Source organism: Desmodus rotundus, chromosome 9 (assembly GCF_022682495.2).
Source record: "Desmodus rotundus isolate HL8 chromosome 9, HLdesRot8A.1, whole genome shotgun sequence".
Lineage (NCBI taxonomy): Eukaryota > Metazoa > Chordata > Mammalia > Chiroptera > Phyllostomidae > Desmodus > Desmodus rotundus.
Window position 1 is genome coordinate 92,554,633 of NC_071395.1, and position 18,476 is coordinate 92,573,108.

An 18,476-nucleotide genomic window follows, 5' to 3' on the forward strand; every position below is an offset into this window, starting at 1 on the left:
TGATTGAGGCTCCCTATTGTTACTAGTCTCTAGGTTGCCTGACTTTCCTCTGTTTTCTTCTTTTTTGGAACTAACTCTGTGTAGTAAATTTCCTCTGTGTGAAAGACAGGACTACACTCTGGTATGTTGCCATCTCTTGGAAATTGATTTGGGGGGAAAAATTACATTTTTATATAAGCAGTTTGCATTAGTATATGTGATTTTTAAGGAATTTAAATTATTATACAAAGAAAGCTGAAGTTCTCCTGATCCGACTCTCTTTCCAAATCCTACTATCTCTCCCTAGAGGTGATTATTTTGCCAATTAGGTATTATCCTTGCATACTTTTTTTTGGAATTTTGTGTGTATATGTGTTTCTTTACCCAACACAAATATAATACTGACATGTGGGATCTTTTTTTTCCCCCCCACTTCATGTGTCTTAGCTCTTCCTGGTTACTTGTAGATCTGCTTTATTGTTTTAAAAACTTTTTGGTATTCCATTGAATGGAAGTACCATAGTGCATTTAATCATTTGGGGTTTGATGGATAGATTGTTTTCAAAGACTTTTTGTTTAATTTTTTAAAAAATAATACTTCTGTGACTATCAGTTATTTATTACATTTTTTTGAAAAGTTACTCTGATAGGTGTTTTCAGGACATAATAGTGAACAAGCCTCCTGCACTGTAATGGGAATGGGGAAGGTAATTTGTTTTTAAAAAGAATTCTTAAACTTTTAAAATTTTAAGAGTGTTGAGTGCTAGGAAGGACATAAAACTAGGTAGGTGATATGAGAGTGAGTTGTGGGCAAGAGGGCTATTTAATTTTTTTTTTTAGAGGAAAGAGAGAGAGAGCGAGCGAGCGCATGAGCGTGTATATGAGCCCTCTTCGTTGTTCCACTTACTTATGCATTCATTGGTTGCTTCTTGTGTGCTCTCTGATTGGAGATTGAACCCACAACCTTGGTGTATCAGGACAGTGCTCTAACCAACTGAGCCAGGGTCAGAGGGGCTACTGAAACACATCTTGTGACTTCAAAAATATATTACAAATTTCATTCCCACTTTTTACGTATAAGAGTGCTGGGTTTTCTTGTGCTTTTACTGTTCTGAGAGCTGTCCAAAATTTATTTATTTTTGTCCTTGCAGTAAGTGGAAAGCAAAAACTGTTTTAATTGGCATTTTTCAGTTATTAGTGAGATTTAATATTTATTGATATTAGGCTTTAGCCTGGTAGAATGTTCATAAGAAAATTTACACTTAGAAGGCTATATTTTTATAGATCAAAACAGTAAATTTCAGGTGTTAACACTAAATAAAATACAAGGACTTAATCAGTAGGAAAAAGAATCTAAAGGGATTACTCTGTTGGATTATGTTTAAGGACAACTTTTTAAGAAAGAGTCCCAGTTTGGTTGAGTTCTAGTATGAAATTTAGTTGTTCTCTGTAAAAAAGACTAGGTTTATCATTTGTTCATCCTCAAAATGATATATAGAAGAAAGGGGTTGCAATTTTTTTTTTTTTAAGAGGGAGAGAAACATCAATGTGTGGTTGCCTCTCATGTAGGCCCCACAGGGGACCAGGCCTACAACCCAGGCATGTGCCCCGACTGGGAATCGAACCGGCAACCCCCTGGTTCACAGCCCACACTCAATCTACTGAGCTACACCAGCCAGGGCAGGGGCTGCGATTTAATGTTACCAAAATTGCATAGAGCCACTGCTGTTAGTATATAGCCTGAGTTAATAGTTTCTTACTTTTATAGAAGGGTTAAGTGAATGTATGGCTCTTTTCATAGCCCTTGTATTACTGGAATATAACCAGGTAGTTTACTTTACATTATTGGAGACCCTGTCCCTTTTTAGTGCCTTACATAGCTTTACCAATTCTTAATCTCTTGGTCTCAGAACTTATTTACTTTCTTAAAAATTATTGAGGACCCCAAAGTGCTTTTATGTCTATTTATGTCAATTTTAGAGAAATGTTAAAGCACTACTGAATTTATTAAATAATAACAAACGCAGTAATATTAACATGAATAAAATACTTTTATAGAAATCAACTATTTCCCAAAATAGTAGCAAAAATAAAAATAGAGGAAGGGAATTTTTACTTAGTTTTGCACATCTCTTTAATGTGGAACTTAGTAGAAAGTAGCTGGATTCTCATCTGCTTCTACATTCAATCTTTTGTTGGGTATTTTCATGTGAAGTATGTGAACAAAGTTCAACTTCATGTAGTTATGCAATTAGAAAAGGGAAGAGTGTCTTAATAGTTTTTTCAGATAATTGTGGATATATTTTGATGCTACACCAAAATTTGAGAAGCGGTATTTTCTTAAAGGCTCAGTGTGGAATCTGAAGCCCTATTAATGAAATTCTTATACATCACTAATAACTGAGTGAGTCTTTTACTTATGCATGATTTTGTAACATTATGCATTGATCATATGGAATATATCAGTTCACTGAGTTATGCAGAACTTCTAAATATTGGCACATTTGTTATGTGGTATCAAAAATTGCATTTATTAATATCATCAGCAATCTTATCAGAAAAACCTTTAAAGTATTAGGAAGCTGTCAAGCTCACTGTGATAGATAAAATTTTACAAATTCTAAATCTTGCTTAAAAGCTCAAATTATATCATTTGTTCATCCTTAAAATGATATATTCATTTTGTTCATTGAGACCCAAATACCAAGTCTGCCAAATAACCAAGTCTGCCAAGTAACCAAATCTGGATAACCATGGTTCATCTGTCAATCATTAAAAAAAAAATAAAAATGGTGTTTCATGAAAAAAGTGGCTAGTTCAGCTTGTAATTCAATTATACAAGTGCTTTTCCTCAACGCAGCCATTGTACTTTGATGTACAGCACAGGTACTTTTATATGAACTTCTTATTTCTTTATATAGAATATAAAAAACTATATGCAAACATTGAAATTTAATAAAAATTAATCGTTTTTACTGTCTTCATGAAGGACATTTTTAAGTGAAACAAGCTTTGAAAAAAAACTGTGGTGGTGAAAAAAATAATGACAGTGACAACAACTACTACTAGTAGTAGTAGTAATAGTAGTAGTAGTAGTTAGTATCACTGCCTTGCTCCGTGTTTGGCTGCTAGCAGTTTTATTGTGCATTGCTTTTTCATCATCATAATAGTAACATAATGAAAAAGGCAGATAATGCCTTGGTACTTGGAAAATAACTTTGAACCCTATAGAACCTCTGAAAGAGTCCATCGACACCACACCTTGTGAACTTTTATAGTAGATACTAAAATATTTGAATAATTGATAAATAAATGATACATACGTTCTTATTGTTTTCTGTTTATTTCCTTTGCTTCCCATTTCCTGCTGTAATTTTTTCCCTGTTTTCCCCTGGTTAGAAGTTACTCTTATTTTGATTCTCTCGTTAATTGAATTAAACATTAACTCTTTGCTTTCCTTAAAGTCTAAAGTTAATCAGTGTCTCTATGATTCAAACAATGACGTTGGAACACTTTCATCTTGCTCCCATTATTTTCATGTCATTTTTTTTTTTTTTTTTTAGCATTTTAGTTCTGAAAAATTGTTCTGTTCTGAAAAATTTCAAACCTGCACACAAAAGTAAGAGAATTGGCCAGTGAATTCCTTTGTATCAACCACTCATATTTACTTGCAATATTTGTTTCATCTGCTCCCATTCTCTTACTGAAGACTAAAAATTTTTAACATATTTTACTGAACTTGATTTATCTAAAATAATTTTTTGACATACAATCAACACAAAACATTAATGAGATATTTGGCTTTTTTAAAATAACATGTCTTCAAAACAGGTATATATTTTACACTGATAGCACATCTGAGTTTGGACTAGCCACATTTTTTGTGCCTAGTAACCACATGTGACTTGTGGATACTATTGTTGGACAGCATAGCTTTAGAAATAGAGTTAGAAATAGGACTAATGACTGGAAGATAAAGAAAAAGTAAGTTTCTATTATAAATAAATTATTTTCTAACAACTGGAGCTATTTGATGATGGGATGCATTTCTTTATAAGGTAACATGGTCCTTGTCATTGAAAATGTTCAAAGACAGGATGGTCAGAGAAGAGATTATTTCCACATTGAGTAGGACCTGCTGTTTGTTTTTTAATGACCAATTCCTTTCATTAAAAATTGTTTTAGGATACTATTTAAAAAATTCAAATAATACACATGAATAACAAAAAATTATGTTTCCCTTCCTATATATGTATGTAGATCTGCCTGCCTGCTTTCTTTCACACAAATAAATCAGCCATGTATACTATTCTGTAATTTGCTTTTCTTGGTAAGCAGTTATCCTGGTATCTTATCACGTTAGCCCACATATAGACATACTTTGTTTTTTCTTTTAAGCTCATAGTACTCCATAATACTACGGAAATATATTACTTTATTTGGCCAGGCCTCTATGCCACACTCTTGCTGAAGATTTTAAAAGCAAATCTTAAATGTCATCATTTCATTTCTATTTCAATATGCAACTCTGAAAATGTTAACATTTTTAAATTAATGTAACTATAATTCCATTATTACCCCTAATGAAAGGACCACTATTTTCTTGGTATGTTCTGATACCCTCTACAAATTTGTCTCAGCAGTGTCTCATTGGTTTGTTTGACTAGGATCCAAGTGAGGAGTGTATGTTTAGTCGTATACATCTTTTAGATCTCTCTTGTATACCCTCTTTTTATGACATTGACTTGGTTGGAGAAACTGGGTCGGTTATTCTGTAGACTGTCCCACATTCTGGATTTCTTAATATGTTGTGTATTTTAACTTGTTCTTTTAGTGTCATTTAACTTCTTTTATCCCTTGCAATTCTGTAAATGGAAGGTAGTTGTAGAGCTGTGCTCTTCAATACTAGTAGTTATGTTAGTAACCACTGCCGGCTATTTAAATGTAAAATAATTGGATTTAAAAATTAAAAATTCAGTTCCTTGATTGCACTGGTCATATTTCAACTCCTCAATAGCCCCATACAGAACATTTCCATCATCATAAAAAGTTCTCTTGGACAGTGCTGATCTAGATGCTTGATTAGATTTAGGTATGTTATTTTTGGTGAGAATACTTAATAGATGGTGCTGTGTTGTTGTATCATGTCATATCAGAAGAGACACATGTCTGGTTGTCCCACTTTTAATGTTAATATTGAGAAGTGGTGATCATCCTGACCCCTTCATTGTAAAGCTTCTAATCATTTATTATGAATAAAGACAGTTTTTACTCTTCTTTTGAAATCTTTTTCTTATTGTATTGGCTAAAACTTTCAATAAAATTGTTGAATAGAAATGTTGAGTTAATGTTCTTGTTTTGTTCCCAGTCTTGAAGAGAAATCATTCAGTCTTCCCAATGTGAAGTATATTAGTTGCAGTTTTTCATGGATGTCCTTGATCAGATTAAGTTCTGTTCCTTATTTGCTAAGTATTTTTTTGTGAATAGGTGTTGAATTATGTCATGTTTTCTTGTATTTATTGAGATAATTATATGGTTTTCTTTCATTCTCCTACTGTGAGAAAGACCATATTTCACCACGTATAATGTGCACTCATGCTTTTGTGTGCATTATACATGGGATTATTATACCCATGGTTTGTAGTCATCATACCCATGTATAATGCTCATCCTTATTTTCCCTCAAAAACCTGGGGGGAAAGGTGCGCATTATACATGACAATACCCATTTTTATCTTTTTTTTTTTTTAAGATTTTATTTATTTATTTTTAGAGGGGGAAGGGAGGGAGAAAGAGAGGGAGAGAAACACCAATATGTGTTGCCTGTCACGAATCCATCTCCAGGACCTGGCCCACAACCCAGGCATGTGCCCCAGCTGGGAATCAAACCAGCGACCCCTTGGTTCACGGGCCAGCGCTCAATCCACTGAGCCACACCAGCCAGGGCTCATTTTATCTTTTGGATGTTAAACCTTAGTCTGGGATGAATCCCATTTGGTCATGATATATATTATCCTTTTACATAGTACTGCATTGTTAATATTATGTTAATAATTTACATCTGTATTCTTGAGGGATATTGTTCTGTGACTTCCTATTCTCATAATGTCTTTGCTTTTGGTATCATGGTAATGGTGGATTTCTCCTATCATCTTTTGACATAACTGCACTTTTCTTTGATAATTTTTTAGGTCTCTCCCCCTGCCTTCCTCCCATGCACAATAAGATGCCCCAGGCTCTGTACAAAATGGTGTCTCAGCAGCACATTACCTTAATAGAGAAGGTTCTTCAAAAAAGTGCTTTTTAATAATTCTTTCTGGTTATCTCTGATATAACAAAGTCATTATAAAGTAAATTTTAAAAGAAAGCTAAAAAGATTTAATGAGTACTGAATACTTCAACTCTATATTCCCCTGCATTTTTTCTAGTTTTTTCATTTAAAAACATTTTTACATAAATCAATGTTTTTTGAGTTTAGAAATCTCAAAGTGCACTCTTAAATGCAATTTACTGCAATTTTTACTGCATTGAAAGAAATCTGAAACTCTGAACAAAATTATTAGATATTTTAGATGGATAGTTTTGTTTTTTTGTTTAGAATCGCTTCACATTATGAGAAAAAAATTCTTTAGGAATTTTCTCTTTCTTGTCCAGTCAGCTGATTCTTTGTGCAGTGGTAAGCCTTGGAAGAAGGAAGATAGGTTTAGTATGGGGTCCATCAGTCAGTCAGTTTCAGCACTATCCAGAATGTTGTAGCTTCAGTTCAGTCGGATAGGTTTTCTGGCCAGTTGCTATATATAGAATTGTAGATGATGACTGAGCTCAGCTAAACCATTGATTTATAAGTACTAACTGTGGAATATCAGGTGTATTGATAAATGAATCAATTTCAGGACTTTTTTTTATAGCTTTGTTTCTTAAAATAACTAGAATCTCATCTCAGTATTTATTCAGATACTAAGATATTTAGATTAATCTTTCTTCATGCTCCTTGTTTTAGGTCACTGAACAAAGTATTTTTTCATGTAAATTCATACCATTTTACTGTAGGATTGTATGTGAAAAACAAATATCTGAAATGTCTAGTGTTAACTTGTATATGTGATGATATCGTGACACTATAACTATTAAACTTTTCTTTTCAGGCACAAAAATCTTAAACCAAGAAACCCTGGACAACAAGGACAGGCATTATCTTTAAGTCAGCAACAACAGGTACTTCCCAAGCACAAGACCAATGAAAAGCAAGAAAAGAGTGAAAAACCACAGAAACGCCCCCTGACTCCTTTTCACCATCGTGTATCTATTAGTGATGATGTTGTCATGGACACAGAGTCAGCCAGCCAAAGACTTGTAATATCTGCTCCAGACAGTCAAGTGAGATTTTCAAACATCCGAACTAATGATGTAGCAAAGACTCCTCAGATGCATGGCACTGAAATGGCAAATTCACCTCAACCACCCCCACTTAGTCCTCATCCATGTGATGTGGTTGATGAAGGAGTGACTAAAACACCTTCAACCCCTCAAAGTCAACATTTTTATCAAATGCCAACACCGGATCCCTTGGTTCCTTCTAAACCAATGGAAGATAGGATAGACAGTTTATCTCAGTCTTTCCCAGCTCAATTTCAGGAAGCTGTAGAACCTACAATATATGTTGGTACAGCAGTAAACTTGGAAGAAGATGAAGCTAATGTAGCCTGGAAGTATTACAAGGTCCCAAAGAAAAAAGATGTAGAGTTTTTACCACCTCAACTTCCAAGTGATAAATTCAAGGATGATCCAGTTGGACCTTTTGGACAGGAAAGTGTAACATCAGTTACAGAGTATGTATTTTTTTAATAGTCACTATTATAATCTAAGGGTGGAAAAATGAAGTTCTTAATACTAGGACTCCAGAATTGGTTTCAGGATAGGATTTTCCATAAGAAATCCTTTGAGTATTATGTTTGCCTACTTTTTTTTACTGTGTTCTTTCCTCAGGGAAGCTCTTTATTATGAAATATTTTAGTCACAAAAAAGTAGAGAAAATAATAACATTTATCCAGCAACCAACCAACTTAAAGATTTAAGTTGATCAATGAGCCAAATTAAGAATATGACATACAATTAGAATGTATTGTTTTTCTTTTTCCATTCTTTCCACTTTCCTGAATTTGGTATTTATCATTTCTAGATGTGTTTTTACAGATGTAGCTCTAGTTAATTGATATTAATTGCTCTGTAGAATTTCTTTTTTGAATATACCATCTACTGTCTTGAAGTTGGACATGTTGGTTATTTTCAGTTTTTCACAATTACAAAGGATGTAGCAGAGAACTTTGTGTATACATTTTCTTGTATACTTGTATAAGAATTTCTCTAGGGAATACATTTTAAACTGGAGTTTCTGGGCCATGGGATATTTCCATATTCGAGAATTGTTGCCAAGTTGCTTTTTAGATTATACCAGTTTACATCCTCATCAACCAGCAGAATGTAAGAATGGCTATCGCTCTACATTCTCCTTGGTACTTGGTATTATGAAACTTTTAATTAGGTTAATCTGTATTCAGAATGGCATTTTATTGTCTTATAATATGTGATGTCCAGATTTCTAATGAGTTTAAGCATTACTTTAACATGTTTATTGGACATGTAGGATTCCTCTTCTCTGAATTGCCTGTGCCTCATATTATTTAGTCCATTTTCCCCCTGACTCATTCTTTGCATATTCTGACTTTTAATCTTGTATTAGTAATATGTGCTGCAGCTGTATTCCTCCATTCTGTGGTTTGCCTTCTTTGTCCACTTTGTATCTGACATATTTTGGGCAGAAATAGGCTTTTTTTTTCAGGTCTCCCTTTACTTCCTATAGCTGTTTTAATAACACTTGTAGTCTGTCCCAGAAGCCTTTTGCATTTTTATCTGTACATTTTTCAAAGAGGTGAAAAACAACCCACAAAACATTGTTATTCTCATTAAAACTGTCTACCTGTTTATCAATGCAGGCCAAGTGGAGTGCAAAGATTACATTTCCTTTTCAGTCTGTTAATAAAACATTTTAAGGTCTTTTATTCTGCTTAGAATTTTAAAATTGAACAAGAGAATGTGTAGGTATAGTGATCCTTTGTTCAGTCCTTATACTGGACATTTCAGAAGGGTTGGTTCAATTTGAAGTCGCTCTCTCTCTCTTGTTTTGCCACTGGAAAAGTCTCTTTTTCTTGGATGATATTTCAATTTTTTCTTGCCACTTTCTGTGGAATCTAATTCAGATGTCGAATATCATCTATATTTTCTCTCATTTTTCATCTATCTTTTTTAAAAAAAATTTTATTGTTATTCAATTACAGTTGTATGCCTTTTCTTCCCATCCCTCCACCCCACCCCAGCTGAACCCACCTCCCTCCCCCACCTCCGCCCTCCCCCTTGATTTTGTCCATGTGACCTTTATAGTAGTAATCCCCTCTTCCCACTGTCCCCTCATCTATCTTTTTTTCTCTGTATTTTGAGGGGATTTCTCAGCTTTCTTCTAGCCCTTTCTTGAAGTCTTAATATTTATTTCTCATGCTTTTTGCCCTAAACATTTTTGTTAATACCATCCTCTTGTTTAATATCTGGTAGTTTTCCATCAGAATTACTTGCCTTATTTTGGTCTTTGTCTTTACTATTGCTGCCATAGTTCTTATAATTATTGTTTCTCCACATTTTAGAATGAAGACATAGAAATACTGATTGGGAATTTTGTGTGTAATGTATGCAGAACCTTGTTAATTGGCAGGCTTTCCTTACTCATTCAATAAATATTTTAGTGTATACTATATATCAGTTCCAGACACTTTGCCCTATGATAATGGGACAGGGGATGTTTTGGAGGGGTGGCCTTGTAGTTCCTAAAATTCTAGACTGAAGAGGATGACAGATCTTGGGTCTTCACCAGGTAGTTTATTGATTTTTCTTATAAGAGAAACCATTCATGTTCCTCCATTTTCAGTTCTTATTTTTCTTTTCTGTCTAGAGATATAAGTCCAGATTTTCTCTGGTTTTCTAAGTAGTTTGGCTCTCCTGTTGTTTATATAGTCTGCCTATAGCCTCCTCTTGTACATTCTAGGCCATGAACTTTCTCTGCTGTGTTTCATTGATTTTGAGCTTCCCTGAGACTAAGTAATATGTCTGGTTCATTTATAGACTCTCTCATTTGTCCCCACTGTTAGAGATTTACTTTCTTTGTTGTTGTTGTTAATTTTTATTTATTGATTTTTAGAGAGAGGCAGGGAGGAAGGGAAGTAGAGAAAGAGAAATGTCAGTTTGTTGTTCCACCTAGTCATGCATTCATTGGTTGCTTCTTGTGCCCTGACCAGAGATGGAACCCACAACCTGGCATATCAGGATGACATTTCAACCACCTGAGCCACCTGGCTGGGGCAAGATTTACTTTCTTTTTAAAGTCCTTCATTATTATTTCAGTAGGCAAACCTGTGTGCTTTGTGTAGCACTTCGTGTTTTTGTTTATGTTCTTTTTGTTTGTTTTGTTTTAAAATTATATTTTATTGATTATGCCATTACAGTTTTCCTGATTTTTCCCCCTTTGCCCTCCTCCACCTAGCACCTCCTACTCCCTCAGGCTATGCCCCCACTATTGTTCATGTCCATGGTTCATGTGTATCTCTTCTTTGGCTACTCCTTTTCCTATACTGTACTGAACATCCATCCCCATGGGTATTCTGTAACTAGGTATTTTACTTCTTAATCCCCTCACCTCTTCCCCATTCTCTCCCTCCCTTCTCCCATCTGGCAACCTTCTGGTAACTAATCTTGCTTTCAAGAGTCTCTCTTTATCTTTAACCTTTGGCCTTTTAATAATGATGAGTCTTGGAGTGGGCCTCTTTGCAACCATCATAATTGGGACTCTTTGTGCTTCCTGGACTTGTATGTCTATTTCCTTCACCAAATTAGGGAAGTTTTCTTTCACTATTTTTTCAGATAGAGTTCCAATTTCTTGCCTTTCTCTTCTCCTTCTGGCACCCCTTTGCTTCCTTATGTTCTAAACCATTGATTTGATTCTCAGCTTCAACCATTCTACTCTTGTTTCCCTATAAATTGTTCTTTATTTCAATTAGTGCAGGGGTATCAAACTCATTTTCACCAGGGGCTACATCAGCCTCGCTGTTGCCTTCAAAGGGCCGAATGTAATTTTAGGACTATATAAATGTAACTACTCCTTAATAGTTAAGCGAGAGGTTGGCGCTGCCGCTGGTAGAAACCAGGTGGAGGTCCGGATTCGGTCCACAGGCCTTGTGTTTGCCACCTGTGAAATAGTGTATCCTTCGTTTCTGACTGGATCCTTTTCGTGCTGCTGAGGTTCTCACTAAGTTCCTTGAATTTCCTTATAAACATTGTTTTGAACTCTGCATCTGATAGATTGCTTATCTCCATTTCATTTAGCTCTTTTTCTGAAGTGTGTATCTATTCTTTCATTTGGGCCATGTTTCCTTGTCTTCTTGTTTTGGCAGCCTCCCTCTGTTTGTTTCTTGTGTTAGGTAGAGCTGCTATGCCTCTGTGTCTTGTTAGTGTGGCCTAATGTAGTAGGTGTCCTGTAAGGTCCAGTGGCACAGCCTCCTCTGTCACCCAAGCTGGGTGCTCAAGACGCACCCTTCATGTGGGCTGAGTACACTCTCCGCTTGTGGTTGAGCCTTGATTGCTGTTGGCAGATCGATGGGAGAGATTTACCCAGACCAGTCAGCTGCAAGTACTGGCTGTGACCACTGACCACCAACCTCCACCCTCTGTGGAGGATCCGCTGTGCAGGGGCAGGGTGGCAGTGCTCTGACTTGATCTGTAGCTGTGCACTGGGTTTGTTGGTCCTGGGGTTTCCCCAGGTGGTGCAGGACAAAGTCAGCCCCCACTTGTGTTTCGCCTGGGGCATCCTGCCTGAGCTATAAAGCAGTCTGAGGTGGCTGCTATTTGTGCTGGGCTTGGAGATTCCCAGGTGAAGCCAAGCTGTGACTCTGATTTGGCTGCCTTTAGGGCTCACTAAAGCCAGCTGTTGCTTGTTTGATAGGATTTAGGAGCCAAGACCAGCCATTCTTAGGGAAAAGCAGCTTTGATGGGCCTGTAAGTTGGGTGGGGTAGAGCCTCTGTGGATCTCCAAGGTGGGTCACACAGTGTTAACCAGGGTGATGGAGTCTCAGATAATGGCACCAGCCTACCAGCTCTGTGAGGGAGGACTCAGCAAAAGGACAATGGCCTCTGCTTGCCCCCATACCGCACACTTCAGTCTCTCCCTATGTACTACTGGTGCCCTTCAAGCTGCCACACTGAAGCTGAAGCTCAGAGGCAGTGTTCTGAGTCTGAGTAGGTGAGTCCATGTGTAGGTTCTTTAAGAGGAATTGCTTGGGGCTCCAGAAGTTTCTCCCACCAATCCCCCCTTGTTTTTGCAGCCAGAAGTTTGTGAGGACTTATCTTCCTGGCACTGGAATCCTGAGCCTGGGGTCCTGGTGTGGGTCTGGGACTCCTCCTTGCCCCCGAGATATCCATCCTGAATATTTGTTCATGTGGGTGTGGGGCTGGCCCATTCCAGGTCTGTGCCCCTCCTACCAGTCTGAACATACGGGGTTTCTTCAATTCTGTAGTTGTTAGACTTCTGTTCAACTCAATTTCTGACGTTCCTGAGTGTTGGTTCTGTATTTTAGTTGTAATTAAGTCATTTTTGTCTATGTCACCATCTTGTTCGGAAGGCTGTCTGTTTTTTATTCCATTTAGTACTCTGAACCTAAATGTTAGATTAAAATTAATCTGGATTTGAAATTAAGGGACTTCCCGATATCCTTACGATTATGGAAGATAGCTTATTTAGTTTTAGTAGTTAGTCAACAGGTCTCATGAAAGCAAATGATGTCTCGGAAACAAGTGTGAAAAGATCTTAAGTTATCTGTGCTGGATGAATATAAAAGTCTAAGCTAGCCTCAGCTCCTGTCTGAAACTAAGGTTGGTCTACTTATTTTTGTACTTCTCTACATTTATTTTCTACACAGTAGTCAGAGTAATCATTGTAAGTTAAATATTGTTACTCATTTGCTGCTGAAAACCCTTCAGTAGTTTCCCTTTTTTAAAAATTTTTATTTTTTTAGACACTTTATTACATTATTTTTGGCATTTCTTAGATAAATATCTTTTGAACTTTCTGTCAAATTAACTTTCCTTATTTTTGATTATAGTTTTTCCCATTCCCCTCACCTCCTTAACTCCTCCCTGCTCTGCCCATCTCTCTTTAAACTTAAAATAAAATCCAGACTCTTTTATATGTAAGATTCTAGTCTCCTGCCTAGTTAGTTCTTCACTTTTATGTACTACTCTCCTATTTGCTTCCCGATTTAGCCATACCAGCTTTCTTCCCATTCCTTTAAAAAGCCAAGTTCTTTTCCTATGGCCTTTAGAATTGCATTACAGGTTGGGGAAACAACTTACACCTTCTGATGTAATCCTGCTCAAAAGTTACCTTCTTGGGAGATATTTCCCTGACCATTGTGTCTAAAATATGACCTCTCTTCATTCCCCAGATCACTGCCTGTCCTGCACACTGCTTTCATTTTTCTCCCTGTATACATCATTATCTGAAATTGTATTTTCTAATGGTCTTTTCCCTATTAGAATGTAAGCTCTATGAGGGCCAGGACTCTGGTTTACTGCTGTGTTCCTCCAGCATAAACAAACACATAGACACATACCCTAGAATGATCTTAGGCACATGGTAGACATTCAGCACATGTTTGGGTGAATGAAATGACAGTATGGCCGTCGATTAATTTTTGATTTTAAAACTTGTTTTAGGTTATGTTTTGTTATTTAGTATATGTTAAAATGTAGTGACATGAATATTTTCAGTTTTAAGAACTTTAAGAGTGAGGGCATGTTATATTCATAAGATCCAAGAATTCTAGCCATAACCTTAAATAAGTATATTGGCTGCTTGTATGCATGAGCATCTCTAAGTGAAATGAAGATCTCGGAGAAGTTAATACAGCTTAACCTTAGAATATGTTTTAAAATTATTTGACATTTTTCTCACTGAGTAAGAATGAGAAGCATAATATAGAAAAGTAGCATGCAGAGTAGAATGGTGCTGGGTCATGATTATGTAAATTAAGGAAATAACATGCTTTTACTTGTTCCTAGTCACCATTTTTTCTACCTCATAAAAAGAAAAGATTGAATAAAAGGATTTTTTAAAATTCTATGTCTCATGTGAGTATTGCTTTGGTTATGCTACTAAAATGTGTTTTATGTCATAATTCACGTTTAGATAGAATCCTTGTTTCTGTATTGTAGTAGTAGATTAGAATATGGTAAATATCACAAAAAGTCAACCGTCAGAAGCTTAGTTGCTATATGAACTTAGAAACATTTATGGAATATAATGTTCTATACTTGGTAGGTTAGAAGTTTGATTTTTTTGATTTAATTATAAATCTGTCCTTTTCCTAGAGTTATTCTATGGCAGTAGTTCTTAGTTGGAACAACTGCTTATTGCCACCCACTCACACCCCCAGGTGACATTTGGCAATGTCTGGAGCCATTTTTGGTTGTCAAAACTGGGGGTGTGCTACGGGCATTGGTAGAGGCCAGGGATGTTGCTAAGTATTCTACTGTGTACGACAGTCCCCCCCAACAAAGAATTATCCAGCCCAACTGTTACAGTGTTGAGTGCTTTCATGTCATGGATATCTTATAACAGAAGTTTGAACTATAGAATAAGCTATTAAATTAGATAGGCAGAAACGTATTTACTGATGAGTTTCACTAGGGAAGTCCCTGATACTATTTTGGTCAGTCTGTCTCATTCTTCCCCACAAACCACAGTAAAATACTTGGCATATGGGATTCAGTGTTTATATTATGCTAAAACAAAAGTTATTTTTCCCCATAGTTAAAAGGATCTTGTTGGAATAACTTAGTAATTCATATGCCTGCTAATATATTACTTGAGGATGAATTTCATGAGGGTGAATCATCTCCCTATGGATATGACAAAGCCATTTGACAAAGTTAGATGACGTCCATTGTCATTAAAATCTGTGAATTATGATTATGCTCTCGATAGCATTTAAACAATCATAAATTATAGAAGCATTCTATAAATGTAATATGATCAAACACTTTTCTAGTCATAGAGTAATTCATTCAGAAGCCCAGTTTGTTTTATATAAATTTTGAATTCATATTACCCAGTCATTGTAAATTTCTATTTTTTTTCATATTTTAATTTTGAAAGTTTATTTAAACAGCAGTTAATTTTAATGAAGTTAGAAGGCTGTTGCAACTCCTACATTCTTTTTTCTTATGAAGTTTATCTTTCCTTTTAAATTTATATTCCTCAAAGATAAACTTTATCAGTTTGAATAAAACTGAAGTTTCTCTAATGTGCAAGATGCTGTAAAGGACTGTTGGGGTATAAAATAAATTTGTTGCTGGCCTTAAGTAAAATGGTAGCCTAATGGAAAATAGCATTAAACTATCTGATGGAAGTATATATAAAATATGGTAACAATGCAGAGAATGGAGTGGGAGTGGGGAATAATTTAATTCCATTTATAGAGATCCAGGAGCATTATATAGTTTGGTATAGATAGACTGTAGGGTGCTGTGTAGTAGTTTGGTTTATCTTGATGAAAAATGGGACTTGCAAAGTTGAGTAGAGCTATAAAGTGGAATGGGAAAATATTGTTTGTAAGCTTATATATTATCCTTAAGTTGATAGGGGGCACTGTTACAAGGTTTTTGAGATAGATGAAATAATAAGTTTTAGAAAATAAGGATTTTAGAAATATTAATCAAGTAGTATTATTGAAAGATTGTTTGAAATGGAAGGACATATATGTATGAAAGATCAGTTTTGACATCTGTTTGAATAGTTCAGAAATAAGGTGGTACATGACCCACACTATAGGAAATTAGAGATAGTAGGGATGTATGGAATGTACAGATGTTGTGGAGTAGACTAAAGAATTTTACAGCTAGTTGAATAGTAAAAATAAGGGAGTAGCAAGAGAGTTAAAGACAAGTATTTTTATTTCATGAGAGGGAAAATAAGAACAAATTTGAAGCCTTCTAATACTAATTTTTTCCCACTTTTAGACTAAATCTTAAACTTAATTTTCATGAATTTAAAAAAAAAATAGAAGTACATTTTAAGTAACTATTGATGGATCTTACGAAAGCGAGGTATTTTAAATAAGGAATGTCTGGCCATATAATAATGACATATTCAATTAAAAAGCAAAGGCCGCTGGCTGGTGTGGCATAGTGGATTGAGTGCTGGCCTGCTAACCGAAAGGTTGCCAGTTCTATTCCCAGTCAGGGCACATTCCTGGGTTGTGGGCCAGGTCCCCAGTTGGGGGTGTGCAAGAGACAACCTGCAAATGTATCTATCACACATCAATATTTCTATCCCTCACTTCCTCCCTCCCTTCCTCTCTCTAAAAATAAATAAGTAGAATCTTTGCAGGAAAAAAAGTAAAGGAAATCTATATAGGCTAAATTATGGGAAGATCTCTGGTTAGATTATAACATTTAGGAACAATGTATATTAGTGCGTGTGTGTACACACACACATATATGGTAGTATATGCAGTTTTCCCCCACCTCTAATTAGGTAATATAAACAGTCCATTGTTACAGTAAAGGAGAGCGATTGGGAAATTTAAACAGTTCAGCTATGCCTTTGTATACTATATGACTTTTAACTATGTGCGTGAATTGGGTTGGCCAAAAAGTCTTTTTAGTTTTTTTTCCGTAAAATAAAAGACATGTTTTTCATTTTCACCAATAACTTACTGATTTGGATATTTTGAGTATGTCGGCTATATCCCACTATTGACTTTTCATGGGTAGAGGCCAGGGTGCTGCTAAACATCTTCCAATGTATAAGACAGCCCACAACAAAGAATTATTTGTCCAAAATGTCAATAATACTAAGAAACTTAGCAAACCACTTTTGACATGCAGTAATTCGTAGCACCTTCTCCATACACTGCACAAATCTTTTATTGTGTTTCAGTTGTATTTGTACCTTTCTTGAAATAATAAAGCATAATACGCCAAAAATGTTGCGTATTTTCTTCCATCTTCAATATGAAAATGGCTGCACAAGAATTCATCAATTTTGATAAGGTTTTTTTAAATGCACAGTGATATGACAGCTGTCACAATACAATAACAAAATTGTTTTGAATGAAGCAAAAGACAACTAAGCACTACTAGAGAGAGCCATTGTACAGGAAAAAACCTAATGGACTTTTTGGCCAACCCAATACATTGTAAAACTTTAAATTCAGTTTGAGGTGTCTGCTTAGAGAGATTCATCATGCAATTGTAATGTATCTGAAGCTTAGGAGGGGAAACTGTTACAAACCCAGTTACAGTAGATATAGAATGCAAAGAGGTACAAGAATAAATCAGTAGACAAAAAAAATAGTTTATTATAGTTGGCTTTTACAGGTGTGTGCGTTTCAAGAAGAAGGTTGGGAGAGAATTTTAGACATTTATTTAAGTAAAAACTCAATTTTCATTTGGTATAAATAAATGAAGTTTTTCATTGGTTGCTGTTAAATGGTAGCACTTTGCTTCTATAATATAGGCAGATAGACGAAAGAAAGCAATAATCTTGATTTTTCTAATCAGTTTTAGATGGTGATGGGTGCTCAACTAGTACTGACTTAGAGAATTCATCATTTCTAAGCACCTCTCTCATTTTTAGATGTTCATGTGCAGCAGTTGATGCCCCAAATTTTCAGTAGCTACTTTAAGGCAAAATCTTTTTCTAATTTGTCAGAATTTAGTTGGGTGAGAGAGATGGGGGTGGAGCATAGCATATTCCACATACCGTATTTACGTGTCTGTGGCAAATATCTTTATTTTCTTTTTGCTTCTAATTATTTTAGTTTCTCTATTAGTTAATGATAGCATCTATTCCAGATTAGTGGTTTAAGACCTTATGAGTTTTAAAGATAGCAAAGTTTCGGCTAAGAGAAACATTACAGTTTTTTAATTTGTTTTTTCAAAGGTTTAGCACTAGTTTTAGTAGAATTTGTGGTTACTTAAAATAGTCTACTATTCTGATTCAGAGGAAAACCCTTCTAAACCCTGAGCAAAGAAAGAATGTACTTGAGCATCGTTCTTACCATGTCTTGTTCGGTAGTAAGGCTACATCAGGGTATCTTAACCGTAATGTTCATCAATAGAACTAGCTCCTGTGTTGTTGTAATGGTATGTCAGGTTTGTATTGTATGTATATAGTTACAGAATGCATTATTTGATTGCTAAAAGATAGTTCCTAATTACTTTGTTTTATAGAAGTTGATGATGAAATAAACTTGTTTTGATTTATTGTATTCTAAGTTGTTTAATTAAGTCTTCCTAATTTGATAATCTTACTTTAATGCAATAAAGCTATATTTTTGACAGATAGCTTGACTCAGTTTAAGGATTGATTCTGAATATTGGAGATGGTACTAGAA

General features: G+C 35.3%; 1 protein-coding gene across 1 annotated transcript in view; it reads left to right on the forward strand.

The window, feature by feature from the left end:
- The window catches only part of MED13 (mediator complex subunit 13), a 98,316-nt gene that overhangs the window by 36,962 nt on the left and 42,878 nt on the right, over positions 1–18,476 (forward strand). The window contains exon 9 of the mRNA XM_053910930.2: positions 7,125–7,808. Within this exon, the coding sequence (XP_053766905.1) occupies positions 7,125–7,808 (684 nt within the window). The remainder of the gene's footprint in view (positions 1–7,124; positions 7,809–18,476) is intronic.